Source organism: Erpetoichthys calabaricus, chromosome 2, assembly GCF_900747795.2.
Source record: "Erpetoichthys calabaricus chromosome 2, fErpCal1.3, whole genome shotgun sequence".
Classification (NCBI taxonomy): Eukaryota; Metazoa; Chordata; class Cladistia; order Polypteriformes; family Polypteridae; genus Erpetoichthys; species Erpetoichthys calabaricus.
In genome coordinates, this window is record NC_041395.2 from 179,779,376 (window position 1) to 179,796,829 (window position 17,454).

The 17,454-nt window shown below is 38.3% G+C and overlaps 1 protein-coding gene and 1 long non-coding RNA gene across 2 annotated transcripts in view; one reads left to right on the plus strand and one right to left on the minus strand.

The window, feature by feature from the left end:
- Positions 1-5,474, plus strand: part of itga10 (integrin, alpha 10) — a 156,581-nt gene extending 151,107 nt beyond the window's left edge. Inside the window, exon 30 of the mRNA XM_028794851.2 lies at positions 4,954-5,474. Within this exon, the coding sequence (XP_028650684.1) occupies positions 4,954-5,004 (51 nt within the window). The 3' untranslated portion in view covers positions 5,005-5,474. The remainder of the gene's footprint in view (positions 1-4,953) is intronic.
- Positions 5,475-6,829: 1,355 nt separating this feature from the next.
- LOC127526828 (uncharacterized) lies at positions 6,830-14,937 on the minus strand. Its single transcript, XR_007934265.1, has 2 exons — positions 14,827-14,937; positions 6,830-7,081 (listed from the first exon to the last, which is right to left on the minus strand). It is a non-coding gene; the product is annotated as an uncharacterized LOC127526828 (long non-coding RNA).
- Between the last annotated feature and the right edge of the window lie 2,517 nt (positions 14,938-17,454).

The window sequence follows — 17,454 nt, forward strand, 5'->3', positions numbered from 1 at the left end:
ACATCTTAAGAAAAAAAGGCCCCTTTGGAATATTAATTATAATTAATTTAAAAAATCCACAATAGTCTATGGGCAGCACGGTGGTGCAGTGGTAGCGCTGCTGCCTCACAGTAAGGAGACCTGGGTTTGCTTCCTGGGTCATCCCTGCGTGGAGTTTGCATGTGCTTCCCGTGTCTGTGTGGGTTTCCTCCCACAGTCCAAAGACATGCAGGTTAGGTGCATTGCCGAGCCTAAATTGTCCCTAGTGTGTGCTTGGTGTGTGTGTGTGTGTGCCCTGCGGTGGGCTGGCACCCTGCCCGGGGTTTGTTCCTGCCTTGTGCACTGTGTTGGCTGGGATCCCTGTGTTAGGATATAGTGGGTTGGACAATGACTGACTGACAATAGTCTATAAAAATTCTTGCAAAATCTGCATTCTTAAAATATCAGTTAGGTTTATCTAATTCAGTTGCACTACAGGATAATTAATAGATTTTCTATGTGAACATTTTGCCTATAACCTTTCAATAAAAAAAGGAGTATAACATTGGGAATATCACTGCTTGGGTCACATTGCCATAAGTGTCAGATTTTACCTGACTCTAATTTGGCTTGACGGCCATGTGTGCTCTGTGATGGACTGACTTCCAGCATTGCATCTTTCTTTGCACTGATGCTACCAAGATACACTCTAGCTCATCATAACACTTTACTGAAAAAGTTGCTTCCAAAATGAATGCTTGGATTTTTTTCTTTGGGGCTACTCTGACAAGAACAGGCCATTTGGCCCGACAAAGCCCATCAATTCCTATTTATATGATATTTACAAAATACCTCCAGTCAGTTTTGATTGATGCCAAACTACTGCCTATCTCGTGCTTGGAATTCTAAGAAAAAAAAAAAACAGTTAACTCCAAATGTCGTTGAATGTCTTTCAGGGTATAGTCGTTATGATCCAGTTTACAACATAAAAGTCTGAATAATCCTCAGGACGGTATTCTACTGGCACCTAGTGGTTAAAAGATCATTACACTGAAATAAATCAAGATGCATACTATGCATTTCTTAACAGATCAGGCTAAGAAATAATGCTTAGTTGCCTTGCTGACCAAGCAGGACTTGCCCTAATCCTGTTTTGTGTAACCTAAACCAGCTCAGATAAGTGCCGTATCTCAATTTAAATGAGGCTTAATCATTAAGTAGGTTTCATGGAATACCCTCCAGACATTGACACTGAAACTGATGCATACAAACGAAGCTGCCAAGATATTGTATGCCTGGTGAATTTGGTCGGTTGAAGGTTCACTGTAGCACAAGTAGATCTGTGGCAAAAAGACAAAATGATTGCAATCAAGTTGAAGGAGAAGAACAATGTTAACCCCTTAAGCACTGTTCACAGTGCAGCAATGGGCCAATGTTCATGTCAGTGGAAAAGTAGAAGTCACTAAGCTGTGTGCTGGGGTATCGTCCAGTAATACAATATGGTGCACCAATCATGCAACTCAGGCAACAAAATTGTACCCTCTTCTGTGATAACAACATCAAAAGTATTCTAAGAGAAGTGTCTAAAGAAAGATGCTTCTTCTGTTCAGATTTCCACATCAGGCTGTGCATTTGTGATATATGATGTCACATGAAGGACATGTACTAAATCTGCATTAGTGTAGTGTAGATGTACCTTACTGTAATTATGCTGATGCATTCATATTTACATTTTTCTGCTAAATGTAACATTTTTCCTTGTTGGAAAAAAAAAAATCAGTGTTTTTGCCTAATTTTCCGAGGACAAATAGAATGCTAAGGATGTTACCCGTAACCGTCTTCCATCTATGCCTCTATGTTCTTCTTGAAACATTCATTTTAAATTAGTAGCCAGAATCTACTGTGCCAATTCCCTTCATAATTTTGAATGCTTCTATTATGAGTCCACTTTACCACTGTTTGCTTAAAAGTGAAAAGATTGCCCTCTTTCTTTCTTTCCTCATAGCTCATTGTCCTCAATTCAGTCTTTACTGCTCTGTGTTTGGCATTACAAAGATCAGAACTACTCATAATATTCCAGATGAGGATTCACCAGTGTGTTTAAGAATAACTTTTCTATGAGTTCTACTTAAACACTGCTACATGTCCTACCTTTCCAATTTGCATTCCTTACTTCTGCTGTAAATTCAACTCTTTAGTCCTTCTCGTAAAGTTGTACTTTTAAATTGCAGAACGTTCAGTATGTATTAAAATTGAACATTTTTGCTTCTTATGTGTATAACATATCTCTTTGCATTAAATCTACTGCTTATCTGCCCAAATGCGAATTCTGTAAGGATACTATTGACTTTAAGATATTTTTGTCTGCCATTTTATCTACTTTAGTGTCATCGGCAAATGTGAACAGTTTGTGAGCTATATTTGTATTTAGATCATTTATATAAATTTAAAAAGTTGAACAAGCACAGCACATACTATATATCCGAGGGCCTGTTAAAATGACCTATTTCAGAAACATTCTTTTCCTCTATATTCCTTTGCTTTCTGTGTTTGTACCAATTCTGTCTCCGCCCATCTACAGATTGTGCTTCAAAATCTCAATATTAAATTTAAAAGCTTGATATCAACTGTTACAATGTTGATATTCACTTTTAAAAACTTGGTATCAAATTTCAAAAGTGTGATATCAAATTTTATAATCCTGATATCAAAATGACAAAATGTGAGAGTTTAAAATGCATTTAAATTAGCGTTTAGACTATCAAATCAAATTTTAAAAGTGCAATATCAAATTTTAAATGGGTGACCAGGTTCCTTGTTAGCTGATTGCAGGAGAAACCCCTACAAGCCTGTCGGGGATGTAAATAGGGGAGAAGAAAAGCTGAGTTAAGTGTAGGACGTCTAGTGTTGCGTATGGCCATGAGCTGGTTTTGGTTGTGGCAGATGAGCTGGAATTCTGTTAGGACAGAGTAGTAAGAGGGATAGCAAAACACAACCAAAAGCGAAATTAAAAGAGAGTGAGTTTGTTCAAGACTGAATGTGCTGGGAGTGAAGTGCCCAGATAGAACAAAAAATGGATGGGTGCTGTTTCCACAATAATCTTTTTGTTTGTTTGTTTGAGATATTTATTGTACTATTTTAGTACGTTTTTAAAGCTATTTGGTTGTATTTTCACCGTTTTGAAACTGTTATTTTAGCTGTTTATTGCACAATAAAGTTGTATTTTTTTTTTCTAATTGCACCTCTGTGTCCGCCTCTCTTGTTGTTCCACTGGCCTCAGTCCCTCTATCAAGGACCTGGGGTCTGACAGATTTATCTGTTAAGGAAAATGAGGGCCTGACATTCATGTTCAGCTGACAGGCCTATAGCTGCTAGAATCAGCACCATGACCTTTTTCTATAATGTAACAGCCACTATAATAGACTTGACTGTATAATTTTAAGGGTGACAAATGAAGTACAGAATCTTTTCACTGTTACTGAAATTGAACACTTGGAAGAACTTTGGATCTAAATATTAACTTATACAATATAATTACTGTCTACCTTGCAATGCAAATTGATTAGGTTAACAACAATGCGAGTACAACAACAGTCATTTAGGCTGAAAATTAAAACATTCAGAATACTAGTATGTATAAAATTAAATTTAAAGATCTAAAGCTAAAGAGAAATCCAGGTATGTAATGTGATTCTTACAATGCCAAGAGTTGTATAAAAGTTGCATATAGTACTACACTATAGTGTACCAGATCTAGGCTTTAAAATAGCAAACAAGTGCCTGCCTACACTAGCAGTATACTCTGGTGATGTAGTGTAGAAGTGAGTGGATGCTGGATACCAAAGTACTTAAATCAACTTTGTGTGATCCATTGTTGGGACAGAACAGTTTGAAAGTTGCAGGAAAGCAAACATTCATGCTCTTTGGAACTTTATATGCACACTTTAATCAAAATCCAACTGTAATTGGAAAACAAAAAGAATCACAAATTATACATGTTTTTGGCATTGCAGCTGTCAGAGTTCGGACTAAAATAGTAGTAGACCAAAGGAAGTAGTGTTAAAGAAAAGGTAATTCTATACCCTCTAACAAAACAAACCATAGATTTGTAGCTTCATAAAAACATTACAGTAGGCAGCATTTTGTGTGTTTCTTCATGGTTCTTTGAGACATGGGGAGAGATCTGGAGTACCCTGAGAAAAACCCACAAGAATGTGCAAAACATTTTTTGTAAAGTCCCAAAATCAATCTATTTTTAACAAATTGTCCATTCCAAATGCAGAGATTGGAGTCTGTCTTGGTACTATTATCAAGAACTAACCCCAGGACAGGGAAAGTTCCAATGGGCTGAATTTATACTGCTGCTATGTGACGTACGATTGATTCAGTTGTCAGCCAGTGGGTTTGTATAAGCAGGTTCTGCAAGATTTTGCCATACGTGGAGTATTTGTCTCAACCGTTAAGCACAAACCTTCATTGAGCAGAATATTACAGATGGTTTACCTGCTCGCCTAGCGTGGACACTGAAAAAAGAAAATAAATATTAATAACATTTCTTTAATTGACTTTATCTTAGGACAAGTACAGTATTCTGTGGAAAAAGTAACTTAACAGAATGAACAAAAAAAAGTCTATCCATCATATAAGAAGTAACTATTTCCAGAAACCTTATGGACCATGGAGTAACTATGATTGTATAATATGTAATATAACTTCTAGCCTCATAACCATTTCTGAAGTACAGCTTGCAAAGACAATAGTACTGGATTAAAGCTGAAACAGGATAGGCATAATGTACTAAAATGTTTAAATAATCTATTGGATATGCTTATGGTATACAGAGTTTAGATTTGCATACTTGACTGTTGAAAGGCTAGAACAGAAACAAAGCTGCGCTATAAAAATATTCGAATGCTAATTAGGTGTATAATCCAGGAGATTATTTGGTGTAACTATTGGTGATGTTTTACAATATATATTTTTTTTCATTTACAGATTGGCTTTTTCACAAGAAAATCAAAAAAAGATGAGGGTGACAAGGAATGAAGAATCCACATTGCACATGAACAACGAAAACAGTTTATAAAGAGAAATGCACATCAAGCTAAAAGCACAAATCTAATCCATTAAGAAACTTCTTTTTTTTTTTTAACCAAACATTGGAATACATATTTAACTTAAAATGAAGATTTACAACTACCCAAATATGTGTTGTCATTCTGAAATATTTAAACCAATTTCTGGGAAGAAGGAGAAAAAAGTCGGGATTTCATACAGTAAAAAAAAAAGACTTCAGACCAATTTCTTTGTGCGTTAAAATCTTTATAAAAGCCAGTAAGTAATTCATAAACTTACTGCTTATTCTTTTAGAAGGAAGCCAGCAGTTTGAGATAATGAATGTTACCAACAAATTAACAGAATAAAGGAAAATAGACAAATCAAGAAAAAGGAACACGGCTTTTCAGCTGGGTAAAATATTTTTATACAGAGCATGTATTTTGTTGACATGAAGGATTTCATTATGATGAGCGAATTACCAATCAATAAGATACTCAGTACTATACTTTACTCAAATTAACTCTAGACCGCAAAGAAAGACTATGAGATAATCACTCAATGATCCTGAAATATTTACAAAAATCATTCCGTACACAAAATTAATTCTGGAGAACACTGATAAATGCCTACTTAATTTTAGCAAACTTTGCACCGTTCCTTGCAGAGTGATTTTTTTTTTGTCTCTAATTTTAAGTAAAATGTGAGTTAGAAGTTTTTTTTATTTTAGGTGGTCTTGGATTTTTCCATATCACCAAGATAAGATGTCATGTGAGTAGTACATCTCCTCACCACAGATTTTCATTATGATGAAAAGATTTTACTCTAACAGAGTCTGAGCAAGGGCCATTCCCAAGACGTGACCCAGTGAAGCAGATGTTGGAAGACATTGTTCAGAATGAATACCTTGTACTGGATAGATTTTATAATCTTATTGTGTGCAATGTGATTTTTTTTTTTTTTTTAAATCAACGACTCATTAGCTAAGGCTTCACCACAAAGATCCATCCATCCATCCATTATCCAACCTGTTATATCCTAACTACAGGGACACGGGGGACTGCTGGAGCCAATCCCAGCCAACACAGGGTGCAAAGCAGGAAACCAGCCCACCGCAGACCACAAAGATAATCACTTTCTATATAAAATCTAACATCTTTCTGTCTGTATGTCTGTCTGTCCGCTTTTCACGAGAGAACTACTTAACGGATTTAGATTGGATTTTTTCTATAATTTGCTTGAACATTCCAGTTGATTTTGCAACCTCTCTTATTGCGCTATGTATCATAGTTCGCTTGTGGTACCGATTTATTTGCATGAATCTGAGAAACACGCAGCGGGCCAAGGGGAAGGGGACAGGGCCCTCCTCACTCACGCGCCAGCCTCGGGCCGTGTACCTTACCTCCATTTAGTTAGTGAATGAGAGAACTACTTAACGGATTTAGATTGGGTTTTTTTCTATAATTTGCTTGAACATTCCAGTTGATTTTGCGAATTCTCTCATTGCGCTAAGAATCATAGTTCACTTGCAGGAGCGATATATTTGTGCTAATCTGAGATAGAGGCTGCAGGCCGATGGGAGGTGGAAGAGTGACGTCAGGAGTAGAGAACTGGGTGGGGCCCTCCTCACTGCCCTATTTCACTAACACGCGTTAGTTATAATAATATTCAAAATAGTAGTAGGAGAAGAAGGAAAACATATGGTAGGATATTCTGCTAAGCTACACATAACTGTAGCCACTTCATAGCAACACTACCAATAATAACACTGTAAGGAACACCAAGATGGAAAAACAAACAAGTAATGAGAGTTCAATCCAGTACAGATACATTTATTTAACAATAAATGATTCATAGCCTTACTTTCAATAGAATCGCCTTCCCACGGTGTAAGCACCTTGTAACAGTTATAGAAAGTAGCCACAACTGTGAGTCACCTTCACTCTGCCAGTGTTGTCAGTTGTCCTCATGGAAGAGTCATGTGCCTTGTCTCTCTTCATGAGCCCACCTGCGAGTCTCCACATGCCGTTTTTGAACATTCTTGGGGTTGGAAAGTGTAACTTGAATGCTGCAGGGGTTCATGGAAAGCAGAGCACAGTGTTCCTGTGTGACATTTCATTTCCAGCCACCGCTCCTGCCCACCTTTTTTAGGATAACATGCTGACTACTGCATTACAGTTTGTATCCCTGATCTCCAGTTGATGCTGCAGTATCGCTTGAAATTCATATATGCATGTTCATCCACACTTGAGCCAATGGGCTTTATGTGCATGTCAATACAAATAAATGCAGCTTGCTTTAATATGAACTCACGCACCGTCGTGGGGAAATTTATAATTCTGTGTATCACCTTGTATGTTGTAAGGGCGTTCAAAGCTTGGTGCAAAACTTGAAAAATGGTTACTTGTGTCATATCCAAAATCATCGCTATTGCAAAGCTGCATGTTACATGCAACGCTCCCAACACTTTCATTTTGGCTGAAACAAATGGCTTCTCTGTTTGCATGGAGCGATCACATGAACATAGAAGATTTGTTAGAAATTTTATTTCATCTCTGTCAAATCGATATCTTTAACCAGTTCATTGTTGTCCAGTGTTTCCAAAATATTCCGTCTTAGCCGATCTCTTCTTGAATGCAATCCCCAGGTAACTTTTAGCAAATTGGGACAGCTTACGAACTCTCCTAAATCCTGGCGAAGATAGGAGTAGTTTCCTAACTTGGGCTCAAAAATGTCAGAGTGACACAAATTTGGTCCTCTAACCCGTTTCCTAACCTGAGATGCTTGATAAATACAGGCACAGAACTGTGGTTATCTTCTGTGACCTCTTTGTATTCCAAATGAACCAAGTTAAAACTGCATCCAACCTTTAAGTAAGGAAATCTGGCAATGCAATTCATTTTTAACATTGTTAACTCTCCCAGTTCTGCTGTATAATAAAACACTAAGTTGTGCGTGTGAGTGTGTGTCCAGTGTCTGTAAGCAATCAGAAGGGGCAGTTTGGCTTTGGCGATTGCAAAAGGAAGTGCAAGACATACATGTAGAAATAAAGGCATTGGAGATGTTTCATCACCAGGTTGAGTAAATCATAGAGAGTTGCCTTCAAAGACAGGAAGCGAGCAAAGTGGGACAAAGTGACATCAGAGAAGCACACAAGGGGGACACGCCAGTCAAGAAAGGCTCAGACACACTGAGGAAGGGTGCTGATGGGTACACGTAGGGCAACAGAGAGCAGATATTTTTAGACCAATTCTATTATCTGTTTTTGACAGGACATGTGGATATTATGAGGAAGGCAGGAGAAATGCACCGTTATTCATAAACTCCAAAACTCTTCTAATACTTTTAGTGCAGGGCTCTCTGTAATGTTTAGGACTTAAGCATTATTTCTTGATATGCCCTTCTTCTCCACAGTTTTAAATTCATAAACCGACAATTCACATGCAGTTAAAATGCTGATTTGCTAAAATTTTATTATAGGGTATTTTTTACACTTTTTTACCATGTAGAAATTACAGAACTTATATGAAGTAGAACCCCCAACTCCTTTAAGGGCAACATAATGTTTTGGACATAGTAATTAATTTTGGCTTCACAAGTGTTTGTAATTACTCCGGTGGGTTTAATTGCGTCATTTATGAAGGTATAAGAGAACTTTCGGCATCTAGTCTTCAAGTTTTCATCAGCCCTGGAGACCACTGTTACCACTTTTCATCAGAAGGACAGGAATTGTGCCAATGAAAGTTAAACAGGCCTTTATTAGGCTAAAACACAAGAATACAAACGCTAAAAGACATCAGCCAAACTTTAGGATTAGTAAAATCAACTATGAGAAATTATTAAGAAGAAAGAGCAAACCGATGAGCTTAGCAATCATAAAGAGACAGGCAAGTCAAGAAAGGCCTGCACTGCTAACGACAGAAAAGTTCTCACCATAATGAAGACAGATTCCCAAAAATGCCCGTATGACAGATCAGAAATACTTTTATGGGGGCAAGTGTGGAACTGTCAACTCATATGCACTGAACACTTCATAAACAATAATACAGAAGTTACACTGCAAGATACACACCACTAGCTAACCCCAGAAACGGGACGCTCAGAATGCAGCCTGCCAAGAAGTATGGAAAACAGCCTAGTTAGGGAGAAAGGGTCTTGTTGATCGATTTGGACAGACCAAAATCGACCTGCATCAAAGTGATGGCAAGAAGAAAGGGTGGATGTGAAAAGGAACTGCAAAAGACTTAAAGTATATCACCTCATCTGTAAAACATGGTGGTGGGTGTGTTTTGGCCAGGGCACTTGTGGCAGCCACAGGTACTAACTGACTTGCTGTGGGTATGGAAAAGACTCACCCCCTTTGAAAAGATTCACAGTTTTCTTGCTTTTCAGCCTAAAATGAAACCACGCACAAAAATATGTTTTCAGCTTTAGTTACTTGATGCAACCTATAACATCCATGTCTAAGACATAACAGCAACAGTTAGGAAAAATAATAATAAATAAAAAAATCAGGAGTGGTCTCCCCTAGACTTTCTCGTATTCTCAGACATGGGGATGGATATTTGAGGAGTAAACCGTGAGTATTATATTTTTATATTATGTACATTAAAGAACCATCAACAACAAATTAAATCAAATTAATAATTTATTGAAAAATTATAAAAGTGAAGTTGAATAAATTGGACTCTGCAGCTGCATGAATAAAAGGTAAAGTACCACTTCCGGTTAACAGAAATAGCCCAAAAGTTGATAGAAGTTTTGTATCTAATACCTGTATGCAAAATTTGGTTGACCCAAGTGAGAGCGTACTCAGGTTATCGTGTTTACATATACACACACACAGACGGACGTAAATCCAAAAATTGTATTTTCGGACTCTGGGAGGTCTAAAATGTCGAGATTCATCAAAATCTTGAAATAGAATTTTTGGACGATTACAATTCTTTCCCTATTTGAGAAAGTATAAAACAAGAATCACTAAGACTGATAAAGGACTCCTCCCCCACCCCAAGGTAATTGGCTTCTACATGTGATCAGCTGTAATCACTGTGATTGGTTTAGTATAAAATTGGCCATTTCAGGAGCATTGCAGTGCTTAACAGCAAAACTGAAAGCTAACAATTGACTATGGGTGGCATGTCACTTTCAAAAGATCTCAGGGATAAAGCTCTGGTAAGGAAATGGATACAGAAAGATTTAAAAAGCTTTATCAATTTATAGGGGAACAGTAAAGTCCACGATTAAGAAGTGGAAAGTGTCTGGTACTACATGGACCCTCCCGCATCAGGCCATCCTTCCAAACCAGATGGAAGAGAGATGAGAAAACTGGTCAGAGAGGCCACCAACAGTTCAATGGCAACTCTGAAGGAGTTAAAGTCATCCCTCACCTATCGCGGGGGTTACATTCTAGAGCCCCCGTGATAGGTGAATATCCACGAAGTAGAAACCATATGTTTATATGGCTATTTTTATATTGTCACGCTTGGGTCACAGATTTGCACAGAAACACAGGAGGTTGTAGAGAGACAGGAACTTTATTCAAACACTGCAAACAAACATTTGTCTCTTTTTCCAAAAGTTTAAACTGTGCTCCATGACAAGACAGAGATGACCGTTCCGTCTCACAATTAAAAGAATGCAAACATATCTTCCTCTTCAAAGGAGTGCGCATCAGGAGCAGATAATGTCAGAGAGAGAGAGAGAGAGAGAGAGAGAGAAAAGCAAATAATCAAAAACCGATAAGTGCTGTTCGAGCTTTTAAGTATGCGAAGCACCGTGCGGGAAGCAGACAAAGCAGCCGCAAGTTAGCCCAGCAAGGAAGGGAGTAATGTGAAGATAGTCTTTCATCATTTTTTAGACAAGCATCCATATCCTCTAAGGGTGCGAACAGCCCCCCTGCTCACACGCCCTAAATCAGGAACAGAGAATGTCAGAGCAAGAGAGAGAGAAAAGAAAACAATCAAAAATCAATAGGTGCTAGTAGTCTTTCAGCATTTTTTGAGGAGTGTCCCTATCCTCTAGGGGTGGGAACAGCCCCCCTGCTCACAATATATTTGAGGAGTTTTATTTAATACGTAATATGCGCTCTGGTTGGGTAGCTTCTCAGCCATCTGCCAATAGCATCCCTTGTATGAAATCAACTGGGCAAACCAACTGAGGAAGCATGTACCAGAAATTAAAAGACCCATTGTCCACTGAAACCCACGAACCAGCGAAAAATCTGCGATATATATTTAAACATGCTTACATATAAAATCCGCGATAGAGTGAAGCCGCGAACGTTGAAGCGCGATATAGCGAGGGATCACTGTACAGGACTTTATGGCAAAGAGTGTTCATTGTGTGTATGTGACAATAATATCACAAGTGCATCACAAATATGACTTGTACAGGAGAGTTACAACAAAAAAGCCACTTTTCAAAAAGGCCACATTAAGTCGCATTTGAACTTAGCCAAAACTCACCTTGATGATTCTGAGATCAAGTGGAAAAGGTGTTATGATCAGATGAGACCAAAATCAAACTATTTGGCCTCAACACCAAATGGTATACCTGGCAGAAAGTCTATGCAGCTCACCACCCAACACACACCATACATATACAGTAAAGGATGGAGGTGGTAGCATCTTGTTCTGCAGGTGTTTCTCTCTAGCTAGGAATGGGTTGAAGGAAAAATGAATGGGGCAAAAACTTGCTTCCTTCTGCCAGAAAGTTGAAGATTCACTTCTCTACATGTCAATGGTCCAAAACACATGGAAGAATTGACCATACAGTGGCTGAAGGAGGTAAAAAGCGAATATGCTTGCATGGCCTAGTCAGAGCCCAGACTTGTATTAAAAATCTGTGGAAGGATTTGAAGTTTGTAGTCCACCAGCGGTCACCATCCAATCTGACTGGGCTTGAAAGGTTCTGTAAAGACGAGTGGGCAAATATTGTTCAGGCTAGATGTGCAAAGTTGGTACGGAAGGATGCCAACAGACTCAAGGCTGTAGTTTCACAAATGACTGACACGGGGGAATGTGATCCTTTGTTAATTCAAACTTTATATTAGTTTTTTTACTTATTAGTATTTTTCCAAACTGTTGTTTATATATCTTTGACTTTGATGTTATAGGTTGTATTGAGTAAATAAAGCCAAATAAATATATTGGTGTGAGTTTTCATTTTAGGCTGTAAAGCAACAAAAATATGAATATTTTCAAAGGGGGTAATTTGTTTAATTACCCACTGTATCTTCACTTTTGATGTAGCAAAACTAATTCTGAAGTGTACAGAAACATCTAATTGTCCAAATTTCTCACCGATGCAAATCCAACTGAGTATGCTTTCCATATACTGAAGAGAAGACTTAAGGGGACAAGTGCCCAAAACAAGCAGGAGCTGAAGAAGGCTGGCAGAGTTCTATCCTATGAATTGGACACTTGAAGCAGTCATCGGATGCAATGGATATGCAAAGTAATAAATATAACGGCTTACTAATACACATACTGTACCATCACTATGTTCCTAACACGAAGTTGCCATGAAATGGAGTAGGGGTGCGGTGTATGAAAAGTGCTGTTATTTCTACACTGTGAACCAAATTATACAAAAATAACCCTTAACTTGATTACAAACTTAAAACTGTGTAGCACAGGGGGACATTTAGGAAAAATGTGTCTTTGTCCCATACATTATTGATAGCACTGTACATAAGTGATGAATATGGATTAGTAATATGAATCAACATATCATCTACATAAAGAAATTCAATTTGCTCAAATCCTTCCCTTACAATGTCCACAGTTATGGATGTTTACTCAAGCAGATGATGAAAAGTTCAATGTCAAAAGTAAATAACACATTCACAATGAGCATTCCTGTCTCTTTCCACATTCTAAAACTAAGAAATCAGAATTGGTAACTTTAACAGAATTTGAAGCCCACTAACTGCTGTTGTCACTGAGCACCAACCACCACCAAATGACAATTTTTCGTTTTCTGTTCGCTCCAATATAAAATCCACCCCCCACCCATTGTAGAATATTAAGACTCTTACATAAACATCATTCCATGTTGTTTTCAAATTCTAAATTCAGTTAAATGGCTTATTTACTATACTGAACTTTATTTGCAATCAATGAAAACAATACAGTTGTAAACATCTATACATATAAAAGGCAAAGCCCTCGCTGCCTCATCACTAATTCTCCCATTTTCCATATAGGTAGGAAGCTGAAATTTCGCATGCTCATTCCTTGCAGTGTACTTACAAAAGTTAGGTAAGTTTCATGTCCTATTGCAGTGCTCCGCAACCGGTGTGCCGCGGCACACTGGTGTGCCTTGAGCCGATACAGGTGTGACACGGTCAAATAAGACAATTTTCTAACTAAATAATATTTCAACGGTCCTCCTTAGAAACACAATAACGAGAATACGTGCAATGAAATATTCGCGTAAATAGCCTTTTAAAGGTTTCATAATTTTATGTGTCATTTCTCTGAAATAATAAATCCCATCGCCTGGCGCCTGTCGCCTACGACGTAGGCCCTACGTAGTCGCCAGACAACTCCGTAGTATGCTTTGATAGGCAGATCGCTCCATGCCCTCACCTAGATTCAATTCAAGCCGACGTATTAGTCGTGCTACGTCGCATTCACTCGTCTTGCGACAGTAGTTGTCATTCATTACTATTAGTTGTGTTGCTGAATTGTGTATGGTTAACGTTCTTCGTGTGATTCATATTTAGTTTTATACCCCTTTAAATATGGATAAATTTTTACGTGGAAAAGATTCGTCTTCACGTACAGATGATGAAGAACCCAGCACAAGTGTTGCAAAAAAAAAACAAAGAGGATTGTGAAAAGGAAGTACAACGAAGACTACATTCGATATGGATTCTCGTGGTGTGGTGATGAAACGGCTCCAAAGCCACAATGCATCATTTGCGGCGATCAGCTATCAAACGAGGCAATGGCACCCAGTAAACTAAATCGCCATCTAAATTCAAACCATCCCAGTTACACCAAAAAAGACAAACAACTTTTGTGTTAATTAAAAATGATAAGCGGTCATGCCTAAAAGATCTTGACCAAGAACTTCGGGTTGCGCTGTCAAATATTGAGCCGAATATAAAACTTTTGTGTTCATTGAAACAAGCGCAGGTATCACATTAATCAGTCATTATGTTATAATAATTATTAAGATTGCATAAAAGTTAATATAGTATAGTTTTTATGTATGTATACTTATAATAAATGTATACTTATAATAAAAAATGAAAATTTATTGTAAAATTTGTGTATTAAATTCATATCTATATATCAGTGGCGTAGCTGGAGATCATGTTGCCCGGGGCGGTGAAAAATTTGACGCCCCAAAGCTGAAAGAAATTTTTTTTTTTGCGCCTCCTTAAGGAACAAAAAAAAAAGAAAGTACCGTAGTTTGGACGCCCCTAAATAGCTGACGCTCGGAGCGGACCCTCCTCCTCCCCCCCCCGCTATAACGACGTCACTGCTATATATTTTAGCTTATGACGTGCCACGGAATTCTAGGAAGAACTTTGGTGTGTCGTAGGTGAGAAAAGGTTGCGGAGCACTGTCCTATTGCAACAAAAAACAGAGGGGGTGACAAACGGGTGTACCCCCTAAACTGTATATATAGATAGGGGAAACCCCTCCTCACTATTTCAGTGACTTCCAATATATGTAGGAAGCCCAAATTTCCCACGCTCATCCTTTACATTGTACTTACAAACGTTAAGTATATTTCATGTTGTGCCATGCCACGTAACGAACTTTTGAAAATAACCGTCTTTTTGGCAGTTCTCACCATTATGCCGCAAGGAACTTTTGGAACCGACCTCTCTTTTTGGTGGTTTCACTCCTTATTTCCGTTAACAGAGGATGTATTTCAAGGCAGAGACGCACAAGGGCCACCCCCGGTCCCCCTTCCTTTTTCCGGCACTTACCACGTGGTTGGTTCCCTGCGTTTATACATTAACGACATCCCACGCGCATGTGCCTCCTCACTCACTTCCTTACTTTCCTCAGCTGTTCATCGTGCTCACAGCTCTCTTCTTTACTCTAGACCAGGGGTAGGCAACGTCGGTCCTGGAGTGCCACAGTATGTGCAGGTTTTTGTTCCAACCCAGTTCCTTAACGAGAACTCAATTATTGCTGATGAAGCACATATTGCTTAAGTGACATTTTAATGCTTCATTTTAGTGGTCTCGCTTGTTAAGGTTCTCCAACCTTAATTGCTTATTTCAATCTTAAACTGCTGCATTCAGTGTTTTAATTGCTCCTTATTAGCAATAAGATGTAAAACAGGGGTAGGCAATGTCGGTCCTGGTGAGCCGCAGTGGTTACAGGTTTTCATTCCAACCCAATTGCTTAATTAGAAACCAATCATTGCCAATCTCAGACCTTATTTAATTTTATGGCTTGTTAGTCTGTGCAATGTAAGGCTTTTATATCGTAGATTTTTTTCCTTTCCAAGGATATCATCCAAATGATTTGAAGCTTAAAACAGATCATTTTCAGTCTGTCACATTTTTCTATTAAGTGTTTTATTAAATCAAACCGTGCATGATGAACACACACAGATGTAATTGGAAAAAAGCTAGCTGGAGAACTGCTGGCTGCTTTGTCTTTTACATCTTATTGCTAATAAGGAGCAATTAAAACACTGAATGCAGCAGTTTAAGATTGAAATAAGCAATTAAGGTTGGAGAACCTTAACAAGCGAGACCACTAAAATGAAGCATTAAAATGTCACTTAAGCAATATGTGCTTCATCAGCAATAATTGAGTTCTCGTTAAGGAACTGGGTTGGAACAAAAACCTGCACATACTGTGGCACTTCAGGACCGACGTTGCCTACCCCTGCTCTAGACTATTATTGTTTGCCTCGCTTCACATTTTCCTGCCGGCGACTCCTGCCTTTTCATTTAGTTTCTTCACACTCTTAATCCTCCGGGCATGCCTCCACATACTCTACTTTTGAAGGTCGGTGCACCAATTATGTTGCTACGAAACTTACAACCACCAAAACTTTGTAACGGCACCAGGCTTCAGATCAAATCTCTGCACGAGAACATCATTGAGGCAACTGTCTTCACTGGAACTGGCTCAGGGGGGACTAGATTTATTCCTCAAGTTCCTCTCATCCTCTCTGACCTCCCATTCCAATTGAAACGCCTCCAATTTCCAGTAAGGGTCTGCTTTGCTATGACAATAAATAAGTCATACGGCCAGACTACAAAAGGTTGGCACTGACTTGACACAAGATTGCTTCTCACATGGCCAACTGTACATTCCATGCTCAAGAGTAAGCTCAGCAGACAGCTTGGTCATTTTACAGCCCGAGGGCAGAATTGCAAACATTGTTTACAAAGAAATCCTTACATCCTAAAAATGTGCATTTCTCATACAGATATACAATCAAAAATTAAACTCTTTACAATCATTAGATTCACTCTTAATACTAAAATAAGCCTACGACAATTACATTATCATTTTACGTTATTTTTAAAATGTTTCCTTTTCTTTTTCATAAGTTCTTTAACACACTATTCTCCGCTGTGAAGCACGGTATTTTGCTAGTTGTTTATAATCAAAAACACCTCATTTAGGGCTTGATTTAGTACAGGTCTGTGATTTAATAAACTGAAGCTCTGTTCTGTATGTTTCTACATGAAGTGTATTGTATTATTCACTCCTGAATATTTATTTGATCCTAACAATTATTTCAAAATTCTGAGATAGTTAGGTCCATAAATATTTGGACAGAGACAACTTTTTTCTAATTTTGGTTCTGTACATCACCACAATGAATTTTAAATGAAACAACTCAGATGCAGTTGAAGTGCAGACTTTCAGCTTTAATTCAGTGGGGTGAACAAAACGATTGCATAAAAATGTGAGGCAACTAAAGCTTTTTTTGAACACAATCCCTTCATTTAAGGGGCTCAAGAGTAATTGGACAATTGACTCAAAGGCTATTTCATGGGCAGGTGTGGGCAAGTCCATCATTATGTCATTATCAATTAAGCAGATAAAAGGCCTGGAGTTGATTTGAGGTGTGGTGCTTGCATGTGGAAGATTTCGCTGTGAACAGACAACATGCGGTTAAAGTAGCTCTCCATGCTGGTGAAAGAAGCCATCCTTAAGCCGCGAAAACAGAAAAAACCCATCTGAGAAATTGCTACAATATTACGAGTGGCAAAATCTACAGTTTGGTACATCCAGAGAAAGAAAGCAAGCACAGGTGAACTCAGCAATGCAAAAAGACCTGAATGTCCACGGAAGACAACAGTGGTGGATGATCACAGAATCATTTCCATGGTGAAGAGAAACCCCTTCACAACAGCCAACCAAGTGAACAACACTCTCCAGGGGGTAGGCGTATCGATATCCAAGTCTACCATAAAGAGAAGACTGCATGAAAGTAAATACA